Raw genomic sequence first — 25,754 nt, 5'->3', positions numbered from 1 at the left:
AAAGAGAAACAATATTCAAAAAGATCTCGTGCTAAGAATGTCCTCATTTGTACAGCATTTTAATAAATCTGGTTTACTAAAACTTATATTGGTCATTTGTCTGAAAACAAAAACAATAACTTAAAGCAGATTCTATGCGTTATTTTTTTAACGCATGCCAGCAAGGATATATTTAAAAGTAACAAAAATCTGTTGAAGTAATCAATGGTAATGATGACAATTTATCATCAATCTTCTTCCTTCAACAAGACCTGGAAAAAAATTCACAATATCTTCTGCTTCAAGGGTTACCTGTGGAAAACCACAAAAGCCCTGAGTAGGGAAAATGGAGTATTCACTATTTTTTTAAAAAATATGATGAGTTTATTTTTATTACACTCTGATGCAAAACCCACATTTCCACTACAGCACAGAAATCAACATATTAAAAGGTCATGAAAAAGTGCTGTGGGACATGCAGGACATGATGTACGAATTGGAGGATAGGGTTATTTACCATATAAACTGACACTACACTGTCACTGAGGAACACATTAAAAGTAACACTGTGGAACTATATTGCAATGTGGCACTACAAACATGACAACATCCAGACATGCCTTCAAGCATCTCCCTTAGGACTTGTGATTTGTAGACTTCAGTGTGGAGAGAATTACAATTCTTTGGAAGAATAAAATTTTCATGCTTTTGAAATTTCAGAGAATTTTAACATCAAAACACAGTAGGTTAATTTCACCTCCAGAGGAAAATCTGATGCTTTATTCAAAACCGTATAAAGCTTCTAGTCCAAACTCTAACCCAACCTTGTGACCTCCTACAATGAAGTTCTTCCCATCAATTGAAGCTGACAGGGTCAGTTTGATTCTTGGTTGAAGAGTCTGAGCACAATCCAGTTCAATCATGCTGGCATTATTTACTTTAAGCAGGTAAATTCTACAACCCAACTTGTATTTAGTAGCAATGCTAAAATGGGTGTTGTTACTGCCAGCTGTCCAAGCATGGTTTATTGATGTTTCAATCTTCTCATTAACCTTATGGTGGATAGACCCTCCAAATTCAGTGCCATCATTATCATGAGTGTGCAGATGGAAGTCTGCAGCCTCGTAACCCAGGGAGAAATTATTCTGTGACAGCTTGGATTTGGGCTATGTCAAAACTCATCTGATAGCCGGAGCAAGCCAACATTCAAAGGCTAACACAGCCCAGCTATATGTGGCTGGGCCAGAAAAATCTGTATCAATACTACTGCCAAGACAGAAAAATCCCATTTATCGGAGGCCTTCAATTTCTCATTCTTTCCAGTGTTCAATACAAATAACAGTGTCAAGACTCAGCTTCAACCCTTGAAGCTACCTACTCTCTAAAGAGAGGTCTGTCCCAAGAGTATACTGTCTGTGTTCCGACTTTATATATGGTCTCTAGGTTGCCTGATGCTTCCCTATATCAGTATAAGCATTACCAGAAGCAGAAAATTCCACTCCACTATATTACTTGGTTCTTAGATCTATTCTGACCATCCCAAATCCATATCCATTGTTGACGACACCCTTGGCAGCCTTTCCTAGGTCACAGTAAGCTGGTGTGTCACACATACCCAGAGAGCAGTTGTCCACTCTACCAAGGAAAATGCTTAAGTTCTTCTTCAACCAATGTTGACCATGCCTGCGTGCACCCCCTGCACCGCATATGCACAGTGGTGTCACACCAGGGTCGTGCCCCACAGAGCTGGAGCAGAGAGGAACAGCTGGGGTGAAACAGTACCACAAACTGTCTCTGTGTGTGTATAAAGCCCAGTACGCAGGTGGCCAGGGTGGAAGCTGACTGACAGGAGGCCTATTCACTAATTTTTAAAGCAAAAAGCAGACTCTTCAGATAATGCACTTTCATCCTAACAATATTCTAAGACCTTCTTAGAAACATTTAGCAATATTATCAAATTTCTAAGAGATTTAATATCTATGTTTCTACAAAGTACAGTTTAACATTATGCTTTTATAAGTTGAGTAAATCAATATTTTGTGTTGCCAAAGAGCACCAAAAATTACATATACCATATAAAAGACAACATATACTTTTTCTTTTTTAAAATATATTTTATTGATTATGCTATTACAGTTGTCCCATTTCCCCCCTTCACTCCCCTCCACCCTCCACACCCTCTTCCACCCATATCACCCCCTTTAGTTCATGTCCATGTGTCATAAGTTCTTTAGCTTCTACATTTCCCATACTATTCTTAACCTCCCCTTGTCTATTTTCTACCTACAATCTATGCTACTTATTCTCTGTACTTTTCCCCCCTCTCCTCCTTCCACTCCCCTGTTGATAACCCTCCATGTGATCTCCATTGCTGTGGTTCTATTCCTGTTCTAGTTGTTTGCTTAGTTTGTTTTTGTTTTAGGTGTGATTATTAATGATTGTGAGTTTGCTGTCATTTTACTGTTCATATTTTTTATCTTCTTTTTCTTAAATAAGTCCCTTTAAGATTTCATAAAATAAGGGCTTGGTGATGATGAACTCCTTTAACTTGGCCTTATCTGAGAAGCAGTCTATCTGCCCTTCCATTCTAAATGAAAGCTTTGCTGGATAGAGCAATCTTGGATGGAGGTCCTTGCCTTTCATTTGGAATACTTCTTTCCAGCCCCTTCTTGCCTGCAAGGTCTCTTTTGAGAAATCAGCTGACAGTCTGATGGAAACTCCTTTGTAGGTTACTGTCCCCTTATCTCTTGCTCCTTCTAGGATTCTCTCCTTCATTTTTACCTCGGCTAATGTAATGATGATGTGCCTTGGTGTGTTTCTTCTTGGGTCCAACTTCCTTGGGGCTCTCTGAGCTTCCTGGATTTCCTGGAAGTCTATTTCCTTTGCCAGAATGGGGAAGTTCTCCTTTATTATTTGTTCAAATACTTGTTCAATCTGTTGCTTTTCCTCTTCCCCTTCTGGTACCCCTATAATTCGGATGTTGGAATGTTTAAAGATGTCCTGGAGGTTCCTAAGCTTCCCGTTTTTTTGAATTCTTATTTCTCTATTCTTTCCTGTTTGGTTGTTTTTTTCTTCCTTCTGGTCCACTCTATTGTTTTGAGTCCCAGTTTCCTTCCCATCACTATTGGTTTTCCGTGCATCTTCCTTCATTTCTCTTATCGTAGCCTGCATTTGTTCATCTAATTTGTGCCCAAAATCAACCAATTCTGTGAGCTTGCTGATCACCAGTGTTTTGAACTGTGCATCTGATAGATTGGCTATCTCTTGGTCACTCAAAAGGATGAGTCCTGGGGCAATGATCTGTTCTTCTGTTTGAGACATGCCTCTCTCTCTCTCTCTCTCTTTTTTTCTTTTTGGTCTGGTTGCTCCTGTTACGGTGAGAGGCGGAGCCTTAGGTGTTCACTGGGGCTGGGCACCTCAGTCGCTAGATTGTGACGTTGTATGTTGGCGCAGGGGCGGGAGGGAACAACGGTAGTAGCTCCGTTCTCCTGGGACCTCAGTCCCTTCTCTGGGATCCTGGGTTGCACGCTATGCCCTGGTCCACAATCGCCGCCTCAATGGGTCTGCCAGCGGCCACTTGCGTACTCAGGATCTACCCACTGCGATCTTGAGTGCCCCAGATGCCTTACGCACTCCCGGTTGCCTTATGTGCCCAGTTCTCCCTGTTCTCCCCGAGCTGCGACCCGCGCCGGCTGCTCCTCTCCACCCCTCCTACCGGTCTGGATGAACAGGTCTACTTCAACTTCTTGGCTGTCCAACTTCCATTCAGATAAATTCTCTGTCAGTTCTGGGTGTTATTCTGCCTCTAAATTGTTGTTGTTCTAATCTTGGTTGTGCGTGGAGGTACGGTGCGTCCACCTATGCCTCCATCTTACCGGAAGTCCTCCGAAACCCAGTTTTCTTTCCATCACTGTTGGTTCCGTGTGCATTTTTCTTCATTTCACTTATTGTAGCTTTCATTCTTTCATCTAATTTGCAATCAAAATCAACCAATTCTGTGAGCATCCTCATCACCAGTGCTTTGAACTGTGCATCTGATAGGTTGGCAATCTCTCGTTTGCTTAAAAGTACTGCCTGAGGGGCTTTTAATTCTGTTTGAGCCATCTTCCCCTCCCCTCTTTGGTCTGGTCGCACCCGTTGCGTATGGGGGCAGAGCCTTAGGTGTTCACCAGGGCGGGGCACCTCAGCTGCTGGGTTGTGATGTTGTATGTGGGGGCGGGGTCCAAGGGGGAACAATGGCGCCTGCTCCGCTCTATCTAGGACACTTCAGTCCCCTCAGCCACTTCCCACAAGCAGATTGGGCCCTTCTGGTGCTGGCTCCTGGGCAGGTGGGCTTGTGTACTTTCTAGGACTCTGTGGGTCTCCCCAAGGAGCTCTCCTGTGAGGCTGGGAGATTCTCCCAGCCTCCTCCCCCACAGGTGTTTTCAATCGGTGCTTTTAGGCCTTGTTTCCCGGCGCTGGGGCCCTGGGTTGTGCGGTCTGTGTCGCTGCCCGTTTTCGTCTGGTTTATCTGCGTGCAAAGGTGTGACTGCGGACAGCCAGCTGCCTTGCATCCCTCACTGGGTCTGCTCGTTGCCTCCCACGTCCAGGGTCTGCCACTGGGTCTGTCAGCTGCCCCATGCTTCTGGGGTCCACCAACTGCTGCCTCTGCACACAGGTGTGCCTGTGTTTGCCAGCCACCACTTTTTCTTGCCAGGACCCCTCAACCACTCACTGTAGGCCTCTGACTCCGCTCTTCCTTACCGGTCTGGACAAATGGTTGTCAGACTTTTGTTCAGTTCATTTCTATCTGTTCTGGTTGTTTTTTTGTTTCTAGATTTTTGTTGTCCTTAGTTTTGGTTGTGTGAGGAGGCACAGTGCATCTACCTACACCTCCATCTTGGCCAGAAGTCAATATATACTTTTTCTTATTAGGCAAAAATATAAACTATTTCTTCATGTATTCAACAATTACCTAATACTCCTAGATAAATAATGTTTTTAGCTTTTATTATTTAATGATATTGATATAGTCTCTTTTCACTGTATAACCATATGTAAGGGAAGACTTTAAATCACTGTGATTACAATTACTGACTTTCAGGAAACAAATTCTATTAAGTATGCTGACACCAACCTAAAGGTATAAAATAGCCCTGGCTGGTATGGCTCAGTGGATTGAGCACTGGCTGACAAACCAAAGGGTCGCAAGTTCAATTCCCAGTCAGGGCACATGCCTGGGTTGCAGGCCAGGTCCTCAGTAGGGCATATAGAAGAGGCAACCACACACTGATGTTTCTCTCCCTCTCTTTCTCCTCCCTCCCCTCCCTAAAAATAAATAAATAAATAAAATATTTAAGAAAAAGGTATAAAATAATGGGTAATAAAGGCATAATCTAGCACAAGTTAATACGGTTAATAGCTTTGGTCGAAAGGTCCAAGTTCTATTATAAACTGCTAACCATTTCATTGTCATGGTTACATGGAGTGGGAGCAGCTAAATTATCTTTTTAATATTCACCGGAGACTCAGAAGTAGCAACTCCTTCTTACATAAAAATAGACAGCAATAATACCTACATATTTACGAAACACTCAGAAAAATGGTGTTAGAAATTATATCTCTACATAAAGAATTTTCTAACAGAAACAGTCCCAGGTTTCTGTTCCTATACATTCCAAACAGAAGTAAATACCATAGTTTTTGGAAAAGAGAGGTGAATGAAGGCAGAAGGGTGCTTGAAATGCCAAAGTTCAAGGCCTATAAAATTCATTCCTATTGTTTCTATTGAGCATAAGTTAATAAGACTATGATGATTCCTTCTGGCACTGTGATTGAAGAAAGAACAACCACTGATGCTACTTATTTTTTTTAAACCTCTATGAGTGGAAAGGTTCAAATTAACTCAAATATGCCTCAAATTTGTAGACTATTTTCAATTTCACAGGGACACTTAAACATCACATTAATGCAAGCTATAGGAATAAACATATTATAATATTCTTACGAATAAATGTCAAATTAAAAAAATTCAAGAATTTACTCTTGTACATGCTTCTTCTGGCTAGTATTAAAGAACTCAGGAGAGGACCTTATCAATACCATTTTTTTTTAAAGAATTCTTTTTTTTTTTAACGATTTTATTTATTTATTTTTAGAGAGGGAAGGGAGGCGGGGAGAGAGAGAGAGAGAGACAGAGAGAGAGAGGGAGAAAGACATATCAATGTGTGGTTGCTGGGGGGTCTGGCCTGCAACCCAGGAATGTACCCTGGCTGGGAATCGAACCTGGGACACTTTGGTTCCCAGCTCAATCCACTGAGCTACGCCAGCCAGGGCCCTCAATACCATTTTTAAAAAACTCTTTGAGGAACATATGCATCACCTAGATTAATATAAAAATCATTTCCGTTATCCTAGATATCCTTATGGTCCTTTCCAAGTAATACACCCATGCCTGAGAGTCATTATTCTAATGCCTATCATCATTTGTTAGTTTTGACTCTGTTTCTGAACTTTATATAAATGGAATCATATAGTATGTATTCTTTTTCATGTGACTTCTTCTGCTCCATATAAGGTTAGCCTTACCCTAACTTTTTAAAATGGGAGAAATGAGGATTATAAACTGTAGAAGACAAGGGCTGTGTCTATTTAATTTTTATAAAATGCCTAGCTTATAATAAATGTTTTTATACATAAAACACTAAATAGAGTTGTTTTAGCCCTCGCTGGTGTGGCTCAGTGGATTGAGTGCCGGCCTGTGAACCAAAGTGTCACCGGTTTGATTCCCAGTCAGGGCATATGCCTGGATTGCAGGCCAGGTCCCCAGTGGGGGACCCTTGAGAGGCAACCGCACATTGATATTTCTATCCCTCTCTTTCTCCCTCCTTTCCCCCCCTCTCTAAAAATAAATAAATAAAATATTAAAAATAATAGAGTTGTTTTAAAGATGGAACACACTATCTTTAGAGACAACCTGGAGGTACTGCAACCACAGATTCAAATAAGCAGTTGGTGGGAATGATGCAAAACAGATTGAAATATTATATGCTATATATATCCCAATTTAGAGTACATGGTATTTCTAGAAAAGGATAAATTAGTCTTAGCTAGACTCACCTTTGTGGTATCATGTGCACTCAATATGTCTTCTACAATGTCAGATAGATTCGTATGTAATTCCTTTAAAAACAGAAATTCAAAGGAGTAGTTAGAAAAGAGTTCCTATCATTTTCACTACCCAGTGGCCAAAGTATACTATATTTTGATCAAGAATTTTTTTATCATCATAAAAGATTCTTACATTTGCTTTAAAAAAAAATTAAGACAATTATCCTGAAGCTTCATTCTTACTTTATACAATAAGGTCAGTTTATTAAATTTTCTAAGACAAATTCTCTACCCAATTTTGCATCTTTAGCTATGAATATTTTGAGGAGTATAATATAGCAACTACCACTCCTTTTCACTCCCTCACTTATAAAAAATTCTCCACTCCATCTTCCTATTAGAAGTTTACATGCAACAAGATATTTAAAATCAGAACTTACTGGGATATCATCTGTGCGGTTATCTTTCCAGACCTCTAAAAGTGCAACCACCATGTCTCTCAGTTCAACCCTGGAGAGAACTCCATCACGGTCAACATCAAACACCTTGAAGCAAACTTAAAAAAAAAAAAAAAAGAAAAAAAGAAAGAAAGAAACTCTTATGGAGGGAAATTACTTTTATATTCTGAAGTATAATACATATTACTAGAAGCTACCCTAGTAAAAATTACTCAATTTCTCAAACAAGTATATTCTGGATGTAAGTTCTCATCTGGAGCACACATACAAATATGTCACTTAAGTCCTCTGAAGATGGAGGGTAACTGCACAGACTTCATAAATTGTTACTGTTTCTCTCAAACTTGAAAACAAAACAGAACAAAACAAAAAAAAGGGGGCCAATAAATATTAAAATATCTCACAGGTTTTTGAGAAGGTAATACAAGCCTTTATTTAAATTAATTTCTAATATTTAAAACTGTTCACCGAAGAACTGATTCTTCTAGTGCTGAAAATATTCCATGTACATTAAGCATTAATAACAAGGGGGTATTAAGATAGTCTGCTTTCATTTAGTCTCTCCAAGGTAACTAATGTGCACTCAATGTTTTACCAAAGAATAATTTTAACTCTTCAATAAGGTTTATATAAAACATGCTACGAATTAGAAATATAAGCATTTTGCTATTTAACTCCAAATGAATTTCTAGTTGGTTCACTTCCATTAGTCTGTCAGCAATAAAGAATTTTTTAAAAATATTAAGTCAACAATTAAGATCAAGTGAAAAGCAAAAAATTTAGCCTCCTTATTTAATATTATAACTAAATGAGAACAAATAATCTATCATATATCCAGGTTGAATTAATGGTGTATCATCATGGGAAAAAAATCTAATTTTTTTAGCCTCACCCAAGGAAATGTTTTCCCCTCCCAAATGATTTTAGAGAGTGAAGAAGGGAGAGAAAGAGAGAGAGAAAACTGGTTGCCTGACATATCGCCCCAACTTGGATCAAACCTGCAACCTAGGAAGGTGCCCTAATCAGGAATCGAGCCTGCCACCTTTTGGTGCACAGGATGATGCTCCAATAAACTGATCCACCTGGCCAGGGGAAGAAATCTGAATACTTAAGTTTAAACAATATTCAATTCCTTACATCCCCCTAATAATTATGCTGTTGAAGTGAGTATATCATAGAAACAATATTACTAAAGGTCAAAACAGTTAAATAGCACATTCAAAACAGGCAACACTTATGAGCTGTGTTTTAGAAAGGCCCAGAGATGATAACCTTAGTAAATATATGAGAATTAGGTACCAATTAAATGTAAACTGCTGCATTTTCTCTAGTTATTAAGATTTAATAATGTAATATACTTATAAATTATGCTGTTACATTTTAGCTATATTTAAAGGACAATTTTAGTATTTAACAAAATTGTGTTCTGATGATAAATTTCATATTGCTATAAAATATTAATATATACAACTCACAGAAAATAATTTGTACTTCAAATTATGCAAGGCACTGAATTCTCTATATAGACTACCAGACAATATTTTTAAAATATATTTTATTGATTATACTATTACAGTTGTCTCAATTTATTCCCCTTTGTATCCTTCCACCCGGTACCCCCATTCCCTCTGGCAATCCCCTCCATCATTGAACTAAGATTCAATGTCCATGAGTCATGCATGTAAGTACTTTGGCTATTCCATTACCTATACTGTTCTTAACATCCTTCTGTGTATTTTGTACCTACCAATTTGTACTTCTTAATCCCTACGCCTTTCACCCCATTTTCCCTCTTTCCCTTCCCAAATGATAAACTTCCAAATGATCGCCACATCTGTAATTCTGTTCCCGTTCTACTTATTTGCTTAGTTTGCCTGTTTAAATTCAGTTGTTCATAGTTACGAATTTGTTGCCATTTTAATATTTAGTTTGGATTTTCTTTTTCTTAAGTAAGTCCCTTTAGCATTTCATATAATAATGGTTAGGTGATGATAAACTCCTTTAGTTTTACCTTGTCTGGGAAGCACTTTCTCTATAATTGTGAATGATAGCTTTGCTGGATAGAGTAATCTAGGTAGTAGGTCCTTGTTTTTCATCACTTTGAATAAATACTTCTTGCCAGTCCCTTCTAACATGCAAAGTTTCTTTCAAGAACTCAGCTGATAGTCTTATAGGAACTCCTTTGCAGGTAACTATCAGCTTTTCTCTTGCTAGTTTTAAGATTCTCTCTTTACCTTTAACCTTTGGCATTTTAGTTATGATGTGTCTTTATCTTTAACCTTTGGCGTTTTAATTATGATGTGTGGTCCTCTTTGGGTCCACCTTGTTTGGGACTCTCTGTGCTTCCTGGATTTGTATGTTTATTTCCTTCACCAAATTAGTGGAGTTCATGTCCATGGGTCATGTGTGTAAGTTCTTTGGCTACTCCATTTCCTATACTGTACTTTATATCCCCATGGCTATTCTGTAACTACCTATTTGTTCTTTTTTTTTTTAAATTGATTAAAGATTTTATTTATTTATTTTTAGAGAGGGGAGGGAGGGAGAGAGAGAGAGAGAGAGAGACAGAGAGAGACAGAGAGAGAAACATCAATGTGTGGTTGCTGGGGGTTATGGCCTGCAACCCAGGCATGTACCCTGGGAATCGAACCTGGGACACTTTGGTTCCCAGCCCGTGCTCAATCCACTGAGCTACACCAGCCAGGGCCTATTTGTTCTTCTTAATCCCTTCACTTCATCCATTCCCCCACAACTCTTCCCACCTGGCCACCATCAAAATGCTCTCTGTACCCATGATTCTGTCTTTGTTCTTCTTGTTTGCTCAGTTTGTTTTTCAGATTCAATTGTTGGTAGATATGTATTTATTGCCATTTTATTATTCATAGTTTTAGTCTTTTTCTTAAATAAGTTCCTTTAACATTTCATATACAAAAGTTGTTGATAATGAACTCCTTTAGTCCCCCCCACCCCCGCCCCGGGAAGCTCTTTATCTGCCCTTTGATTCTAAATGATAGCTTTGCTGGGTAGAACAATCTTAGCTGTAGGCCCCTGCTTTTCATGGCTTTGAGTATTTCTTGCCAATCACTTCTAGCCTACAAAGTTTCTTTTGAGAAATCAGCTGATAGTCTGTAGGTAACTAAGTGCTTTTCTCTTGATGCTTTTAAGGTTCTCTTGCTGCTATCACTCATTGTCTTGGTTGTGTGGCCTAATGTAGTAGGTGTCCTGTGGGCTTCAGGGCACAGCCTCCCCTAACACCCAAGGTGGGTAACTCAAGGTATGCCCTTCATGTGGGCTGAGTACACCTTCTTCTTGTAGTTGAGCCTTGGTTACTGTTGGCAGATCAATGAGAGGGATTTACCTAGACCAATCAGTGGCAAGGACTGGCTGTCATGACTGGCCACCAACTTCTACCCTCTATGGAGGATAAGCTGCGCATGGGCAGGGTGGTGGTGCTCTGACGTAATCTGTAGTTCCACTGGATGCACAGGTTCTGGGGTTTCCCAGGTGGTGTACGCCAAGGCCTGCTCCCTCCTCTGTTCTGCCAGGGCCACCCTGCCTAATCAATAAAGCACTCTGAAATAGCTGCTACTTGTTCTTGGCTTAGAGATTCCAGGAGAAACTAAGTTGTGAATCTAGGCTGACTGCTGCTAGTGCCTGGCCTGGGGTCACTGAGCAAGAGGTACAGTGGCTGGGGGCTGAAGTCAGCAGTTGCTTGTTTGAGAGGATTTAGGAAGTTGTGAAGAATAAGTCAAGAATAGCCATTAATATGGAAAAGGCACTGTTAACAGTTTGGGTGGGCCAGTAAGTTGGGTGGGACAGGACCTCAGGGGATCTCCAGGGCAGGGCAACCAGTGTTAGCCAGGTTGATGGAGTCTCAGATGTGGCACCAACCTACCAGCTCTGTGGCTCTACAGTGGGGGAGGGTTCAGAGAGGGGACAATGGCCTCTGCCTGCCTTTTTGTCTGGGAAAAAGCTGTCCCCCAGCTGTTGCCCTGATGATAGACACTTCAGTTTTTCCCTGTATGCTATTGGTGCCTTTCAATTTGCTATCTCAGTGCTAGAGCTCAGAAGGAGTGAGTCTGAGTAAGTCCATGTGTGGGTTCTTTAAAAGGAACCGCTCAGGACATGAGAAGTTTCTTCCACCAATACAATCCCCACTGGTTTTTGCAGCCAAGAGTTATGGGGATTTATCTTCCTGGCATTGGAACCCTTAGTTTGAGGGCCTGGTATGGGGCTGGGACTCCTCGCTCCCAGGATATCCCTCCCAAATTTTTACCCACTACACATGGGTATAGGATCATCCTGTTCTGCATCTGTACCCCTCCTACCTGTCTGTATGAATGTCGTTTCTTTAATTCCATAGTTGTCGAACTTCCATTCAACTAGTTCTGACTGTTCTGAGTGATGATTGTTCTATAGTTTAGTTGTAATTTTGATGTGATGTTTGAATCAAACATCACTTTGAAACAAAGTGATTCAAACAAGGTGAGCTGTGTTTACCTATGCTGCCATTTTGACCAGAAGTCCCCCAAAAATATTTTTTAAGAACTTAACATTTTCAAATACATTTTCTGATATAGTTTATCATGAACTGTAAATTCATTGGAAAATTAACCCCATTATTAATAATAAACATACCAAACTACGTCCACAGTAAAAAAGAATAGATGACTGAATCCTTAGACTGGCTTCAGTAAAACCTCATTATGAAACTGCTATATGCCAACCTAACAAAGTGATGAAAATTCAAGTCTTAATCCACAGATGATTTTACATGGACGAATGATAATTTTTTCAGTGTATACTTTGCAAATTTTTTGACAATGTTTAAAAACACTTACATTTTTGTCTTTCAGCCAGGGGTCCCCTGCAACAGGCTGACAAACCACAGGATATCTCCTTAAAGTCTATGTGATTGTCACGATTTTCATCAAAAGCATTAAACAAACCTGTAAAATAGAAAAAGACACCATAAATCACAGCGACCCAACTTCCTAATGTTATAATGACATGTTTATAAAAGGAGGCATGACTCCCATAAACTGTCCAAATTATATTTTAAATTCTAAAACGGTAAAAGCTGCACTGCTCAAGTAGGTAAAAGCCCAGCGCCTTATCTGTTCTGGCTCCCATAACAAGTACTTCTGAAGTACCCTACGAATCTGAAGAATACAGGTTATATATTCTAAGAATCTAATCCTGTGCCCTTAGTTTAAAGAGTGAGAAAACTAAAACTCAGAAGGCAGCTGCCAAAGTAAGAAAAGTTTACAAAGGTCAAAACAGGACAGAGAACTTGAGTATTCAGATTCCAAATATGTTTCTTTTTGTGATAGAGATCACCCACAATTATTCTTTGTATTTCTAAATTTTTTTTAAAAAGTCATAGCAATGAACAGTTTAGAGCTAGCAGAGACCTCAATGAAGGCTTAGTCCAGTAGTTTCTTATTCGGGGGGAAGAAGAGATACAGCAATGGGAAGTTCTTAAGTAAAAGAAAGAAAGTACACTGCAGCTGCTGTCATCAAGGACACAAGTCGTGTGCAATCTATCAATCTAGCCAGGGTCACCAAGGTGCTGGGCTGAACCGGTTCCTAGGGACAGTGCATGCAAATATGTGTGGAATGCATGGACAACAGGAGCCACTCCATCATCTGCAAAATGAAAGGCCTTGCACGTGAGAGCAATATGTTCACCCTGTTGGATTCAAAGCAAGAGGCTCAGAGGGTGCGCTGAATTTGTGTCTGGGTCCTGGATGTCTGGGTGGACCACATGACCCCTCGGGATGGTATTTGACTATTAATAAAGCATTTATATTAAACATTTAAAAAAGAAAAAAGTAGAGGCACTCAACTTGAGTAAGAGGTGGGGTTATGTGTAAAAACCTGGAGCTCTGCCCGTTCATTCAATGGCCACCACCCTATTCTCTGCACCAGCTGCTGAGGGACCTCATTGGAGCATAACTTCATAACCACTGACTTGGTCAAACACATTTTACATATGAGAATATTCAGGTGGAGAGAGCTAAATTAATTTATGCAAGGTCACATAGGTAGAATGGGATTCTCAAAACTATAATCTTAAATCCCATTTTATTTTTTTTCCACTAAACTCTGCTATTTGTAAGAAACTTGTAAACCTGTATATTATATGCCCTTTTAGAATTAAGATATGTTGGTTAAAAATAAGAGATGGGCCTAGGTCTGTTTACCAAAGAACATCTGTAGAAAATAGAATGATATTTACCTTCACTTAGAGATGGACGAATAGGTGGGGAAACCAATGGGCCAAATGTCTCTAAATCAAATCGTCCAGTCCGGGATTGAGCCTTCAGCAACCAATAACGTTTCTCCAGATCAATGATGTCTGATTCCTCCACTAAGAGTCAAATCAAACAAAATTGTTAAACTTCTCAGTCTTCTCTTCCAACGATATATTTTAATTTCCCAATTCAATTGCTAAAAATAAACAAAATTCTGAAACTACAAATACAATGTATCTAAAATGGCACAAAAGCCATGGCTGGTGTGGTTCAGTTAGTTAGGCATCATCCCACAAATCAAAAGGTTCCCAGTTTGATTTCGGACAGGGCACATGCCTAGATTGTGGGATCATCCCTAGTCGGACACCTATGGAAGGTAGTCAATTGATGTTTCTTTCCTTCTCTTTATCCCTCCCTTCCCCTCTCTCTAAAAAAGTAAAATAAAATAAAATGGCATGAAAAGTAAATTCAAATTAATATAAAAAAGCCTTAAAATAAAAAATATTTTCTCATTAAGCAGCCTGCTTAAATACAACATGTAATATAAGTAACTTAGACATTTATTTTTGGATTCCCACACCACTTTTATCTGTAATATTTCATTTTATTTTTTTACTTTATTTTATTTTATTTTTAGAGAGAGGGAGAAGGAGAAAGAGAAGGAGAGAAACATCAATGTGAGAAGAGCATGAATCAGGTTCCTCTCACATGCTCCCAACTTGAGGCCTGACCCACAACCCCATTATATGCTGACTGGGAATTGAACTGGCAACCTTTTGGTCTGCAGGCTAGTACTCAATCCATAAGCCAGGCCTGTGCTTATGTTTTATCATTTTAATCTCTATCTCAGGTTTGAAGGTTCTACATACATTTTCTTTCCTGGCTACACTGTAAACATTCTAAGAACAGAACCCACATCCAACCCTGATCAGTGTGGCTCACTTGGTTTGGTGCCATCCCACAAAGCAAGAGGTTGTTGGTTTGATTCCTGGTCAGGGCACATGCCTAGGTTGTGGACTTGGTTCCTGGTCGGGCATGCACAAGAGGCAACCCATCAACATTTCTCTCTCACATTGATGTTTCTCTCCCTCTCTTTTTCCCCCTCCCTTCTCTCTCTAAAATATAAATAAATCCATGTCTGATTCATCTTGTCAATATGGTTACTACTTACAAATTCAATACTTATTGAGTAAATGAAAAAGAATATCATAAAAGATATAAGTAACAAAGTCAATAAATGACAGAGGAGTTAGAGTAGGATTTATGATGTGATAGGTACTAGGGGCATCATGAAAACATGAAACATTTTTCTTTCCCCATCAACAGAATGTGTGTGTGTGTGTGTGTGTGTGTGTGTGTGTTTCTTAAACATTTAGCATCTACTGGCTAAGTTCAGTGTTTTGTGTTTTTTTTAAGATTTTATTTATTTATTTTTAGAGAGGGGAGGGAGGGAGGGAGGGGGAGAGGGAGAGAGAGAGAGAGAGAGAGAGAGAGAGAGAGAGAGAGAGACATCAATGTGCGGTTGCTGGGGGCCGTGGCCTGCAACCCAGGCATGTGCCCTGACTGGGAATCGAACCTGCGATGTTTTGGCTTGCAGCCCGTGCTCAATCCACTGAGCTATACCAGCCAGGGCTAGAATGTATATATTTTTTAAAAACATAGATAAGCTCTAAGCTGTAACCATGGTTACATTCTACATGTGCTTGTTTTCTCCCTTCAAGGTACTAAAGTAAGATTTAGAAAGCAAGTAAGATGAGTCCTTCCACTGCCCTTGCTTCTATCTGCAGTCACTTCCCAGACTTTGGCAAAGTACAAAGAACCTAAGCGGTGAGATTTCACTGAATTAAGAAGTTTTAGTTCAGGGAGGTTGAGGTAGCTGAAATTTTCAGGCAAAATGCTAGAGAAAAAGAGTTATGCAAAGGAAGAGCTCCAGAAATTTACACAGGAGTCTTGTTGAGTTGGCAGAATACTAAGTTCTGTATGTAAATGAATTTTATTGAGGCTAGGCTAGGGTATGCTTAAGTTCTGACCAGTCAGAATGGTTGAAAGCTGGAAGCATTCTTGGACTCAAGAGGGTCACAATTAACAGTAGGGAAAAAATTAACTCTAGAGTAAAGGTTATTCCAGATTTGCCCCAACTAACTTTTTAAAAAATGCTTGAACTATCAAGCTGATCCAAGTTAAATAACTGCTTATCAAAATAAAACAGCCTCCGTTGTCTTCCTGGAAGGAAAACACAATCCAACTGGCCATATAACATGCACAATCTCTAGTATCCAAAAAAAAAAATAATAATGATGAAACAAATAGTCAAAAGTGATCCAAAACCAGGATAAAAACCAGTCAACAGAAAAAGCCATAGAAATAACAGAGATGACAGAATTAGCAGACAAGACTTTAAAAACATCTCTTATAAGCATCTCAAGAATTTAAGGTAAACCATGACTATACTGAAGAAATGAAAATTATAAAAAACACCAAATGAAATACTAGAGGTGATGAATACAATAACTGACATTTAAAAATTTAGTGAAGAATTTAACAGGTTAAAAATTAGAGGAAAAACTAGTGAATCTGAACACTGAGCAACAGAAACTATCCAAATGGAAGTATAAGGGGGGAAAAAAGGCCAAAAATTATTAGACTCTTAGTGACCTGAAGACAACATTAAACAACATAACATATAAGCTATTAAGGTCCCAGAAAGAGGAGGGCAGAAAAATTTTTGAAAAAATAACAGCTGCTAATTTTCTAAATTTGATGAAAACTATAATCCAACAGATCCAGAGGATCAATGAGCCCTGTGCCAGAAAAATTCAAAGAAAACTAAACTACGGGAAGTCACCATCAAATTGCTAATAAAGAGAAAAATCCTAAAAGCAACAGAAGGGATAAAAAATACACTACAAACAGAAGAACTTAGACAAGCAATGATTTCTCTTCAGAAGCCAGAAGACAATGGTGAAAACTTTGGAAAGGAAAACTGTTTATCTCAAATTCTATATCCTATGAAAAAATTCTTCAAAAATAAGGGCAAAATAAAAAATGTGGAAAAACCAGAGCTGAGACAATTCATCTTAATAGAACAATACTAAAATATTTACTATCTGCCATTTTAAGAAAAAGCTTACTAATCTGTTTTAGACTTCAAAGGGCATAGCTACAAGACTTCAAGATTGTGAAATTCCAAAAAATGACAGCACCTCAGGACCACCAGAGCCACGTAATTGCAAGTCTTTATGATTCTGAGACTTCAGACTTGTGAGATTCCAAATCAACATTATATTTGCGAGTGAAAGACATGAACAGAAAACATGTGCTGACTGAGGACAACATATTGCGCCAGAAAGCACTGAACCTATACAAAGACTTCAGCAAGGAATCCCCTTAAACGAATGACACCAAGTAACAGGTGGTTACACAGATTCGGAAATAACTTTGGCATTTTATCATCTCACATAGTCACAAGAAGAAGGGTGAGTACACTACAAATAGTATATTTTGAGAGAAACCACATTCACATATCTTTTATTAGACTATATTGTTACAATCGTTCTATTTTATTAGCTGTTAATCTCTTACTGTGCCTAATTTATAAGTGAAATTTCATTGTAGGTATGTATGTATAGGAAAAAATGTGTGTGTGCACACGCATGCATGTGTATATATAGATATACATACACACACAGAGTGCAAGAGAGAGAGAAAAAGGAGAGACAGACAGGCAGACACATGGGCACAATTCAATTTCAGGGATCCACTGGAGGTCTTAGATGTATCCCCTACAGATAAAGAGAACTACTCTATATGTTCTTATTTCTATACTTCTAAGTACTGAGTATACAGGGTGGGACAAAAGTAGGTTTGCAGTTGCGAGTAGGCAAAACATGGAGTTTACTCTTATACTATTTATTAATTATTGTGATATTTTCTATGCAAATAACTGTGCTCAGTAAGTACTGTATTTCTGATTAAATATTTAGATAATAATTAAATTAGAATACAGAAAAATTACACCAGTTGTATTCCAAATTTTTTCCCTTGAAGACTATGTTTATTTATCTCCTTAAACAAACATACACACACACACACACACACACACACACACACACACAATTTTAGCCCTGGCTGGTGTGGCTCAGTGGACTGAACACCAGCCTGCTAACCGAAAGGTCGTCAGTTCGATTCCCAGTCAGGGTACATGCCTAGGTTGCAGGCCAGGTCCCCAGTTGGGGGGCATGTGAGAGGCAGCCAATCAATGTTTCTCTCACACATTGATGTTTCTGAGCCTCTCCTTCACCCTCCCTTCTCCTCTCTCTGAAAAATAAGTAAATATAATCTTTAAAAAAAACCCACAATTTCAAATGGGACAAGTGTAATAGCATAATCAATAAAATATACTTCAAAAATACACTTTGCTGCAGGAGACATGTGAAAAGACAAATAGAACATATTTAGAAGAAAAAAATGATCACACTGGTCATGGTTACCAATTAAAACCATGCTTTAGAACTCCCTTTCAAGTTTGTGTGATCTGTTCATTTTTGGGTTATAGACTATAATCCATAATCAAATTATTTGCCAAAAACAAGCTATGGTAAATTATATATGTATTATATTATTACTCAAACATTTTAAATGAATTTCTGAGAAGAGGGAAAGCAACTAACCTTATTCTCACTTAAAGAAGAGGTAATAATTGCAGCAGTTGCTCTACCTGCGATTCATAAATCCATACCAAAAACTTATAATTTATAAGCTAATAGAAATAAATTTATTATGCATCTGTAGGTATAATTTTATTCTGGTTTACAATAGCATACCATATTCCTAACATTCTAAATAGTTCTTGGCCTATACTTTGAGCCATCCTAATCAAGTCCCACCTTACCAGAGGCTCTAGCTGCAGAAATAGCTCTTCAATACCAGAATTGGATTGTAATTTTTTTTTAAAGCCAGGCAAAATATCCAAGCATTTTCAAACAGTTGCACAGTTCTTCAACATTTTCGAGGATGCAGCCATCTCAGAAGCAATGACCTTCTGAGAGGTACTTAAAATGGCTGTAAGCCTTAAGTCATTAACAACCAGATAAGAGGATAAGGAAGGAGAGACATGCAGATTTACTAGAGGCTTAAGGTCTAAGAATCATTGAAGTATTTTTTTCTCTTCAAAAAAGTTTTTAACATTGCAAACTAAAATGTGGCAAGGGAATATAATAATTTACATATTTTAGTTGAGAAAATAAATCCTAAAATAGAGACAATAAAATTTGAATTAGGTATGAAAAGAAAAATAATCAAAATGTGTTCTATGGGCCTAAAATTAGCCAAAATACTACATTAATTATTGTGATATTTTCTATGCAAACAAATGTACATTACCTCAGAATCCCAATTCTATTACTGAAAGAATCACTGAGGTAGCAGTCTTTATTCACTCTTATGATATATTTAATAAAAACTCCAACAACTCTTTCTTAGTTGAAACATAGTTCTTAAAAATCATATTCTACTATCTATTTCACTGCAGGTAAATGGACAATTATTCAATAATCTTTCCTTGATCACATAAAATTAATCACTGAAGAGAAATAAAAAAATAGTCATTTGTAAGTATCCCAAGGGGAAAACAAGTTAATTGGAAAAGTGAATCTGCAAGATTCTCTGCCGTCTGAAAAAGGTGGCTCACCACAACTACCACATAACTAACTCCTTTTATCTGCAATTACAAGCTACTCATAAAAGATTAAAGAATAAAATGAGTGTCAATAAACTGTCTTCAAGTCCTAAAATGGTAATAAGCATGCACTCTGGGTTCAACTATCCTAATGTTGGCACCTATTTGTCATTAGATCTTGAGAAAGTTTAACTTCTCAAAATGTAGTCCATCTTCATTAGGATTACCCTGGAAATCCAGGAAAGTACAGAGAGCTCTGATGACAGAACCAGTAACTTGCATTTTTAGTACCCTCTCCAAATAATTCTAATGCTCAATAAAGGCTGGTAACTACCAATATATTATAGTGGCCTTAATATAGATGATTAAAATTATAAATAACAGAAAATTAAAAGCATATTATTTCCTTAGCCTTTTACCACACACTACTGACTTATTTCTATGGCTACCAGGGAAATCAACAGGTGCACTATGGGAGTAGATAAAATAATTAGATAATTCTCTTTTATTTAAAGCAGGGGTGTCATACTCATTTTCATTGGGGGCCACATCAACCTCACGCTTGCCTTCAATGGGTTGAAATAATTTTAGGACTGTATAAATGTAGCTACTCCTTAACTGGTAACAAGTTGAAATTATATTCAGCCCTTTGAAGGCCACTGCGAGGCTGATGTGGCCCCCAGTGAAAATAAGTTTGACACCCCTGAGGGAAGCTAACCCTCTATGTGCCTTAACTTATGCTAATCAGTTTTCTGTATATCACATCATTTATTCCATCAAAAGTTTTAGAAGGAAGATATTAGAACAATTAACTTTGTGACCTTCAGAAGTTCCTTAAATTTATAAAGATCATAATTCAGTTTCCCCTTAAAACATGGTATGTCTTTATATAAACCTTCACATATTATGAAGTTGTTAAAACTTATTCAAACATGAAAATTTACTTTAGTCCTTCTCTTTGGTATAGGTTTAGCCCTAGAATCCTATAACATTTATCTCCTGCTCGCTGCTGCAGAAATCAAATATTTAAATCAGTATTTAGAATGTAGAATTTTAGAGGCTGAAAAATTTTCAACATAGCTCAGTCCAGTAACATGTATTTAGTCTATTGTACTGAGAAAAACTCAAAGACGAACAGAACACTTACTCAAGGGGACTTGTAACTTCTGAAGAGAAACAAAGCCATTTCCAATAGACTTTAAGGTAAAGCAAAAAAGTTATCTTAATTGCTTTAATTAAAATATAAAGTGTAAGAATGCAAATAAAAAAATAATTCATTTGATCCATTTGAATTGAAGACAAATGGAGAAGGCAAGACAAATGGAGAAGGCATGACAAAAGAGGCAGCCCCTGAGTTGGGTTTTGATGACAAATTAGTATTTCAACTGTCAAGAGCTGAAAGACAGGATGCATTAAGTGGAGGAATATTAGAAGTGATGATATGTAGGGTAGTTATAAAAGTTCATGGTAGGTATAGTCATGAAACATTGACCAAGCTCTGCAATTTGAAGCAGAGAACATATGTGAAGAGAACTAGGTATGGAAACTTCTGAACAGGCAACTAAGAGATGTTAGTTTAGAGCCAACAAAGCTATGGAGTTCAAACTTTGTTTAACAGAAAATGAAGAATTTTCAAAGGTTTCTAAGAAAGGGAATAAAGTGATTTAAAAAAAAAACACGAACTAAGAAAGAAAAAGTGTTCTTAATTCTTTTCTATCATTAACATGATTAACATGTACTCAGGAAATAAGGAAAACTATTACAATAACATCAGCAAAAAAGACTCAAGAAATATGACTAAGATTGATAGGATATAATATGAAGTTTGACAAGGAAAAGTCAAAGGTAATCTCCAACTGAATAATTAAAATTGCAAATACTGTTACCCAAGATAGAAGAACATGCTGTTTGCTTTTGTCACCTTTAAATGGGTCAAAGTAAGAAAAGATGGATTTGGTTTTATATATGAAATTAAGATGTTATAATATATATCCAGGAGGCATTAATTTAAATGAGTATACACTTTAAGATATACTTCGAGACCAAAAACACTTCATCTAGGTATCACCTGCAAAGATATGAATGATAGGTGAAGCAATGGAAATGGCTGTAATGAAGCAAAGCATGCACGCCATCCAAGAATAAAATAGAGTGAAAGGAGAACTAATTCATATTTCAAACGTAGACAGGAAAAGGAGAGCAATAAAGAAAAATCAAATAATAAAAAACTAGGATACTACATACAATGTTTCAAAAGTGAAAGGACAGAATTTCAAGAAACTGAATGGTCAATAGCACTAAAATGCTGCAGAGATATTAGCAGTACAATGACCCTAAGAAGAAACCACACAGTTTAGAAATTAGGTGATCACTGCCAATGAGACGTTAACACTTGTTTTAATTCAAGATAAATATTTTAATAAGGCAAAGGCACTGTAACTTTTAGACATTATTAAAACTCCAAAAATCTTCTCAACTGGAAAAAAAAAACACCTAAGTAGAAGACGTAATTTTCAAATAAAAATGGAGCCAGATCATGGGATGGTACCTTGAAACTTATTCTGATTAAATAAATCTGTAATTTTTAATGTAGTGCTTTCAAAAACAGCCAAAGTAGCATTGGCATTTGCAAAGTATGTCAGGACTAAGTTACTAACTTTAAGGAACTAACAAAGACTCACTTCCTTGACCAAATTTTAGTCCTGCTCCTCTGAGCCCTTTTCGACTAGGCCTAGAACTTAGCCCCCATCCTGTCTTTGGCCTGCCTAGCCCACTCAGCAAAGAAGGCTGCCAAGTCATCCTCCTAATCTTGACAGAGCTGATCAAGTTCCTCATACCCCACCTTTAATGAATAACTCTTTGGCCTGCCCATCATGTCCTCCTCTTAGTAATTTTCCCTCCACTGATCCCCTCACCCAGCTCCTTGGCATATCTCCCCAACTGTCCTTGTTAAATCTGGAGATAAAACTAATCTCTCTCCCCTATTGTAATCCACTACTGCAAAGTCTTCTGGTTTGTTTTTTTTTTCACTTGCTAAATAGGAAATTATTGTTCTCTACATTTTTTAAAAAAAAATCTCCCATGATAGTAAGACATATTTGTTTCCAACAAATAAGAAATGAAAGGAGTAGGAGTGGAAGAGAAGGTTCATGAAGCTCATCTCAGCTAGGGCAAACTGTTGGAGCCAGAGCTCTATGTGGCATGTGGGAAGATCATATAAAACGGGCAGCTATTCCTGGGTGAAATACAAGCATTTATCTAACCTGTTCCTGGAGACTTCTGTCATCATGAGAAAAAAACAAGTGCACCCTGGACGTTTTTGATCTAGGCTTCCCTGGATTAACAGGATTGGAGGTAGGGCAATGGAGAAGGAGAAATTAAGAGCCTTAAGAATACTAAACATTCTGGTCTGCTGATTTCTGGGTTATGTTGAGGTCCTTTAAGTGGTGGATCAGACACTCTACTTCATTTCACTCTGTAGGTCTCTAATTCCAGCTTCTTGGTTAATCTTAAAATATGATTTTGGGTTGGCTCAACATAGGATCCTCCAAGGTCTACATATCAATCATTTGGTTTCTAATGGTGTAAGTCCTGCCTCCCCTACGATCCCAGGCTTCCAGAACCACAGTCAGGCCTGCATCATGCAGAAGTTTGGCTGCTCTATACTTGTTTTGTTTTCTGCTTTATCCCCAACACCTGGGAGACTATCTGGCATGTAGACATCTTCAATAAATATTTGTTGCTGCAATGAGAGAGGCCAATTCCATCTGGTTGAAAGGAGGTATAACCCAGACCTGGGGATCCAATGATCCTTGACTAATACTTCCCATATATAGCTGTATGTGTCTCCCTCTCTTTTTTTAAAAAATATATTTTATTGATTATGCTATTACAGTTGTCCCATTTCCCCCCTTTACCCTCCTCCATCCTGTCCCCCCCACATTCCCCACTTCAGTTCATGTCCATGTGTCATACTTACAAGTTCTTTAGCTTTTCCATTTCCCATACTATTTTTACCCTCCCCCTGTCTATTTTCTACCTACCATCTATGCTACTTATTCTCTGTACCTTTTCTCCCTCTCTCCTGCTCTGATTGCCCTGTTGCTTACCCCCCATGTGATCTCCATTTCTGTGGTTCTGTTCCTGTTCTAGTTGTTTGCTTAGTTTTTGTTTTAGGCGTGGTTGTTAATAATTGTGAGTTTGCTGTCATTTTACTATACATGTTTTTTATCTTCTTTTTCTTACCTCCCTCTCCTTAATGTGCCTCAAAGTATGTTTGTTTTTAGGTTTTTATTTATTTACTTATTTATTTGAGGAAAAGGGAGGGAGGAAGAAAGGGAGAGAAACATTGATGTGCGAGAGAAATATCGATCAGCTGCCTCTCACACGTGGCCCATAACCCAGGCATGTGCCTCAACCTGGAATCAAACTGTCAGCCTTGTTCTCTGCAGAACAATGTTCAACCCACTAAGCCATGCTGGTCAGGGCTGCGCTGCAGAATCTTCAGGTAAAGAGTCACACTCTTAGCCAATATTAACAAAAAATAGTTGATCATATAATCACAAATGAACGCAAAAATTCAACAGAATATCCATTAGACTGACAATTTAAATACTAATGTAAGTTAGAGTTTACAGTAGTATAAAAAGAGTTCCTAATTTTTTATGCACAAGTTTTTAAAATAGCTTTCCATTAAAAAATAAAGACAAGGGCACTGAAAATGATTTATGTCAGAATTTATCAGTCAGAACTTCTGGTAACAATGAAATGAAATGGATGAAATGAAATGGATGGAAAAGTAGTTTGTGAATAATTAGTAGTCAAGTTATAAGTTACATAAAGCAATAGATACAAACAGCACTTCACATCCAAGGTCCTCTATTCAGTTAACAAATCTTATTTAAGGCTTGGCACAGAGAAAGATAGTCCTGTATAGTCCTGTATGATTTAAGAGACATGGCATGTATAATACAAGAATGAAATTGGTAAGTTCGTTAAAGAAGAGTACAAAAAAGGTGTTAAGAGTTCAGAGGAAGGAGAGATGGTTTCACACAAGAAGGCAAAAACGGTTTTTTGAAAACATAGGGACACTTGATTTAAGTCTTCAAAGATGCCTAGGATTTAGAGAGAGAAGGAAAGGAAAAGGAATTCCAGTATGAAGAAGTAACATAAGCAAAAGCCCAGTGTAGGTAACTTTTCTTTAACCACAGGGAAGAAGAATAGAAGTTAACACTTAGGCCTGTGTGGTGGTGGATTGAAAAATGTCCCTCAAAAATTCATGAGCCGGGTAGTTCAGTTGGTTAGAGCATCATCCCAATATGCCAAGGCTGCAGGTTCAATTTCTCCAGTTAGGGTACATATAAGAAGCAACCAATGAATGCATAAATAAGTGGAACAAGAAACTGATGTCTGTCTCTCTCTCTCAAACCAATAAATAAATTTAAAAAATTAAATAACATTTTAAAAGTTCACGATCACCTGGCATCTCAGAATGTAACCTTATCTGGAAATAGTAGAATCTATGTAGAGATAACGAATTAAGGATCTTGAGGTAAAACCATTCTGGACTGAGGCTGAGTCCCAAGTCCAATGACTGGTGACTTTATAAGAAGAAGAAAGGACACAGAGAGACACACACAGAAAAGGCCATGTGAAGATGGAGGCAGAGATTGGAGTTAGGCTGCCATAAGCCAAGCAAAGCCTGTGGTCACCAGAAGCTGGGAGAGGCAGGAAAAGATTCTCCCCTAGGTCCTTCAGGAGGAACATGGCTATTAACATCTTGATTTCAGCTTCCAGAACTGTGAGAGAGTCAATTTCACTTGTTTCATTTTATGAACTGTGGTCATTTGTTACAGTAGCCCTAGGAAACTAATACAGCTTGGCTAAGGAAAATTAGTAGAAGGCTATTGTGAAATAAGAAACTGGTCTCTGCCCTTAGCTCCTACTAATATTTGGTCTTCAGAAATTTTCTGAATGACAGGAGATTCTGACATGAAGCTCTTAAATCCCTTGGAATTTCTTGGGTACTAGGAGTCTTTTGTTCTAGTATATGAGGTGACTCTTGGTAGGCTCCTAGACGGGGGCTGATTACCAGAAAGACCAAGCCATAATTAGAAACGTAACTCTCAGCTGCACTCCCTAATCTCTGGAGAAGGGAAAAGAGGTAGAAACTGAATTAATGATTCATCATAGCTATGTGATGAAGCCCCCATAAAAATCCCCAAAGTATGGTGTTCACAGAGCTTCAAGACTGGAATTGGCACATCTTAGCTCCACAGGGATAGAAGATCTCTT

General features: G+C 38.0%; 2 protein-coding genes and 1 pseudogene across 2 annotated transcripts in view; 1 reads left to right on the top strand and 2 right to left on the bottom strand.

The window, feature by feature from the left end:
* USP32 (ubiquitin specific peptidase 32) overlaps nucleotides 1–25,754 on the bottom strand; it is a 138,117-nt gene that overhangs the window by 53,853 nt on the left and 58,510 nt on the right. The window contains 4 exon segments of the mRNA XM_028521827.2: nucleotides 7,078–7,140; nucleotides 7,509–7,624; nucleotides 12,368–12,475; nucleotides 13,768–13,899. Of these exon segments, the coding sequence (XP_028377628.1) occupies nucleotides 7,078–7,140; nucleotides 7,509–7,624; nucleotides 12,368–12,475; nucleotides 13,768–13,899 (419 nt within the window).
* On the bottom strand, nucleotides 4–2,070 carry LOC114502514 (annotated as a pseudogene).
* LOC114502513 (40S ribosomal protein S28-like) lies at nucleotides 12,555–13,339 on the top strand. Its single transcript, XM_036034296.1, is given in 2 exon segments — nucleotides 12,555–12,619; nucleotides 13,023–13,339. Coding segments are annotated over 2 exon segments (300 nt in total). The 3' UTR covers nucleotides 13,258–13,339.

The sequence above is a fragment of the Phyllostomus discolor genome, chromosome 8 (assembly GCF_004126475.2).
Source record: "Phyllostomus discolor isolate MPI-MPIP mPhyDis1 chromosome 8, mPhyDis1.pri.v3, whole genome shotgun sequence".
In the NCBI taxonomy this organism is placed as follows: domain Eukaryota; kingdom Metazoa; phylum Chordata; class Mammalia; order Chiroptera; family Phyllostomidae; genus Phyllostomus; species Phyllostomus discolor.
This window is presented reverse-complemented; position numbering and strand designations above follow the sequence as displayed.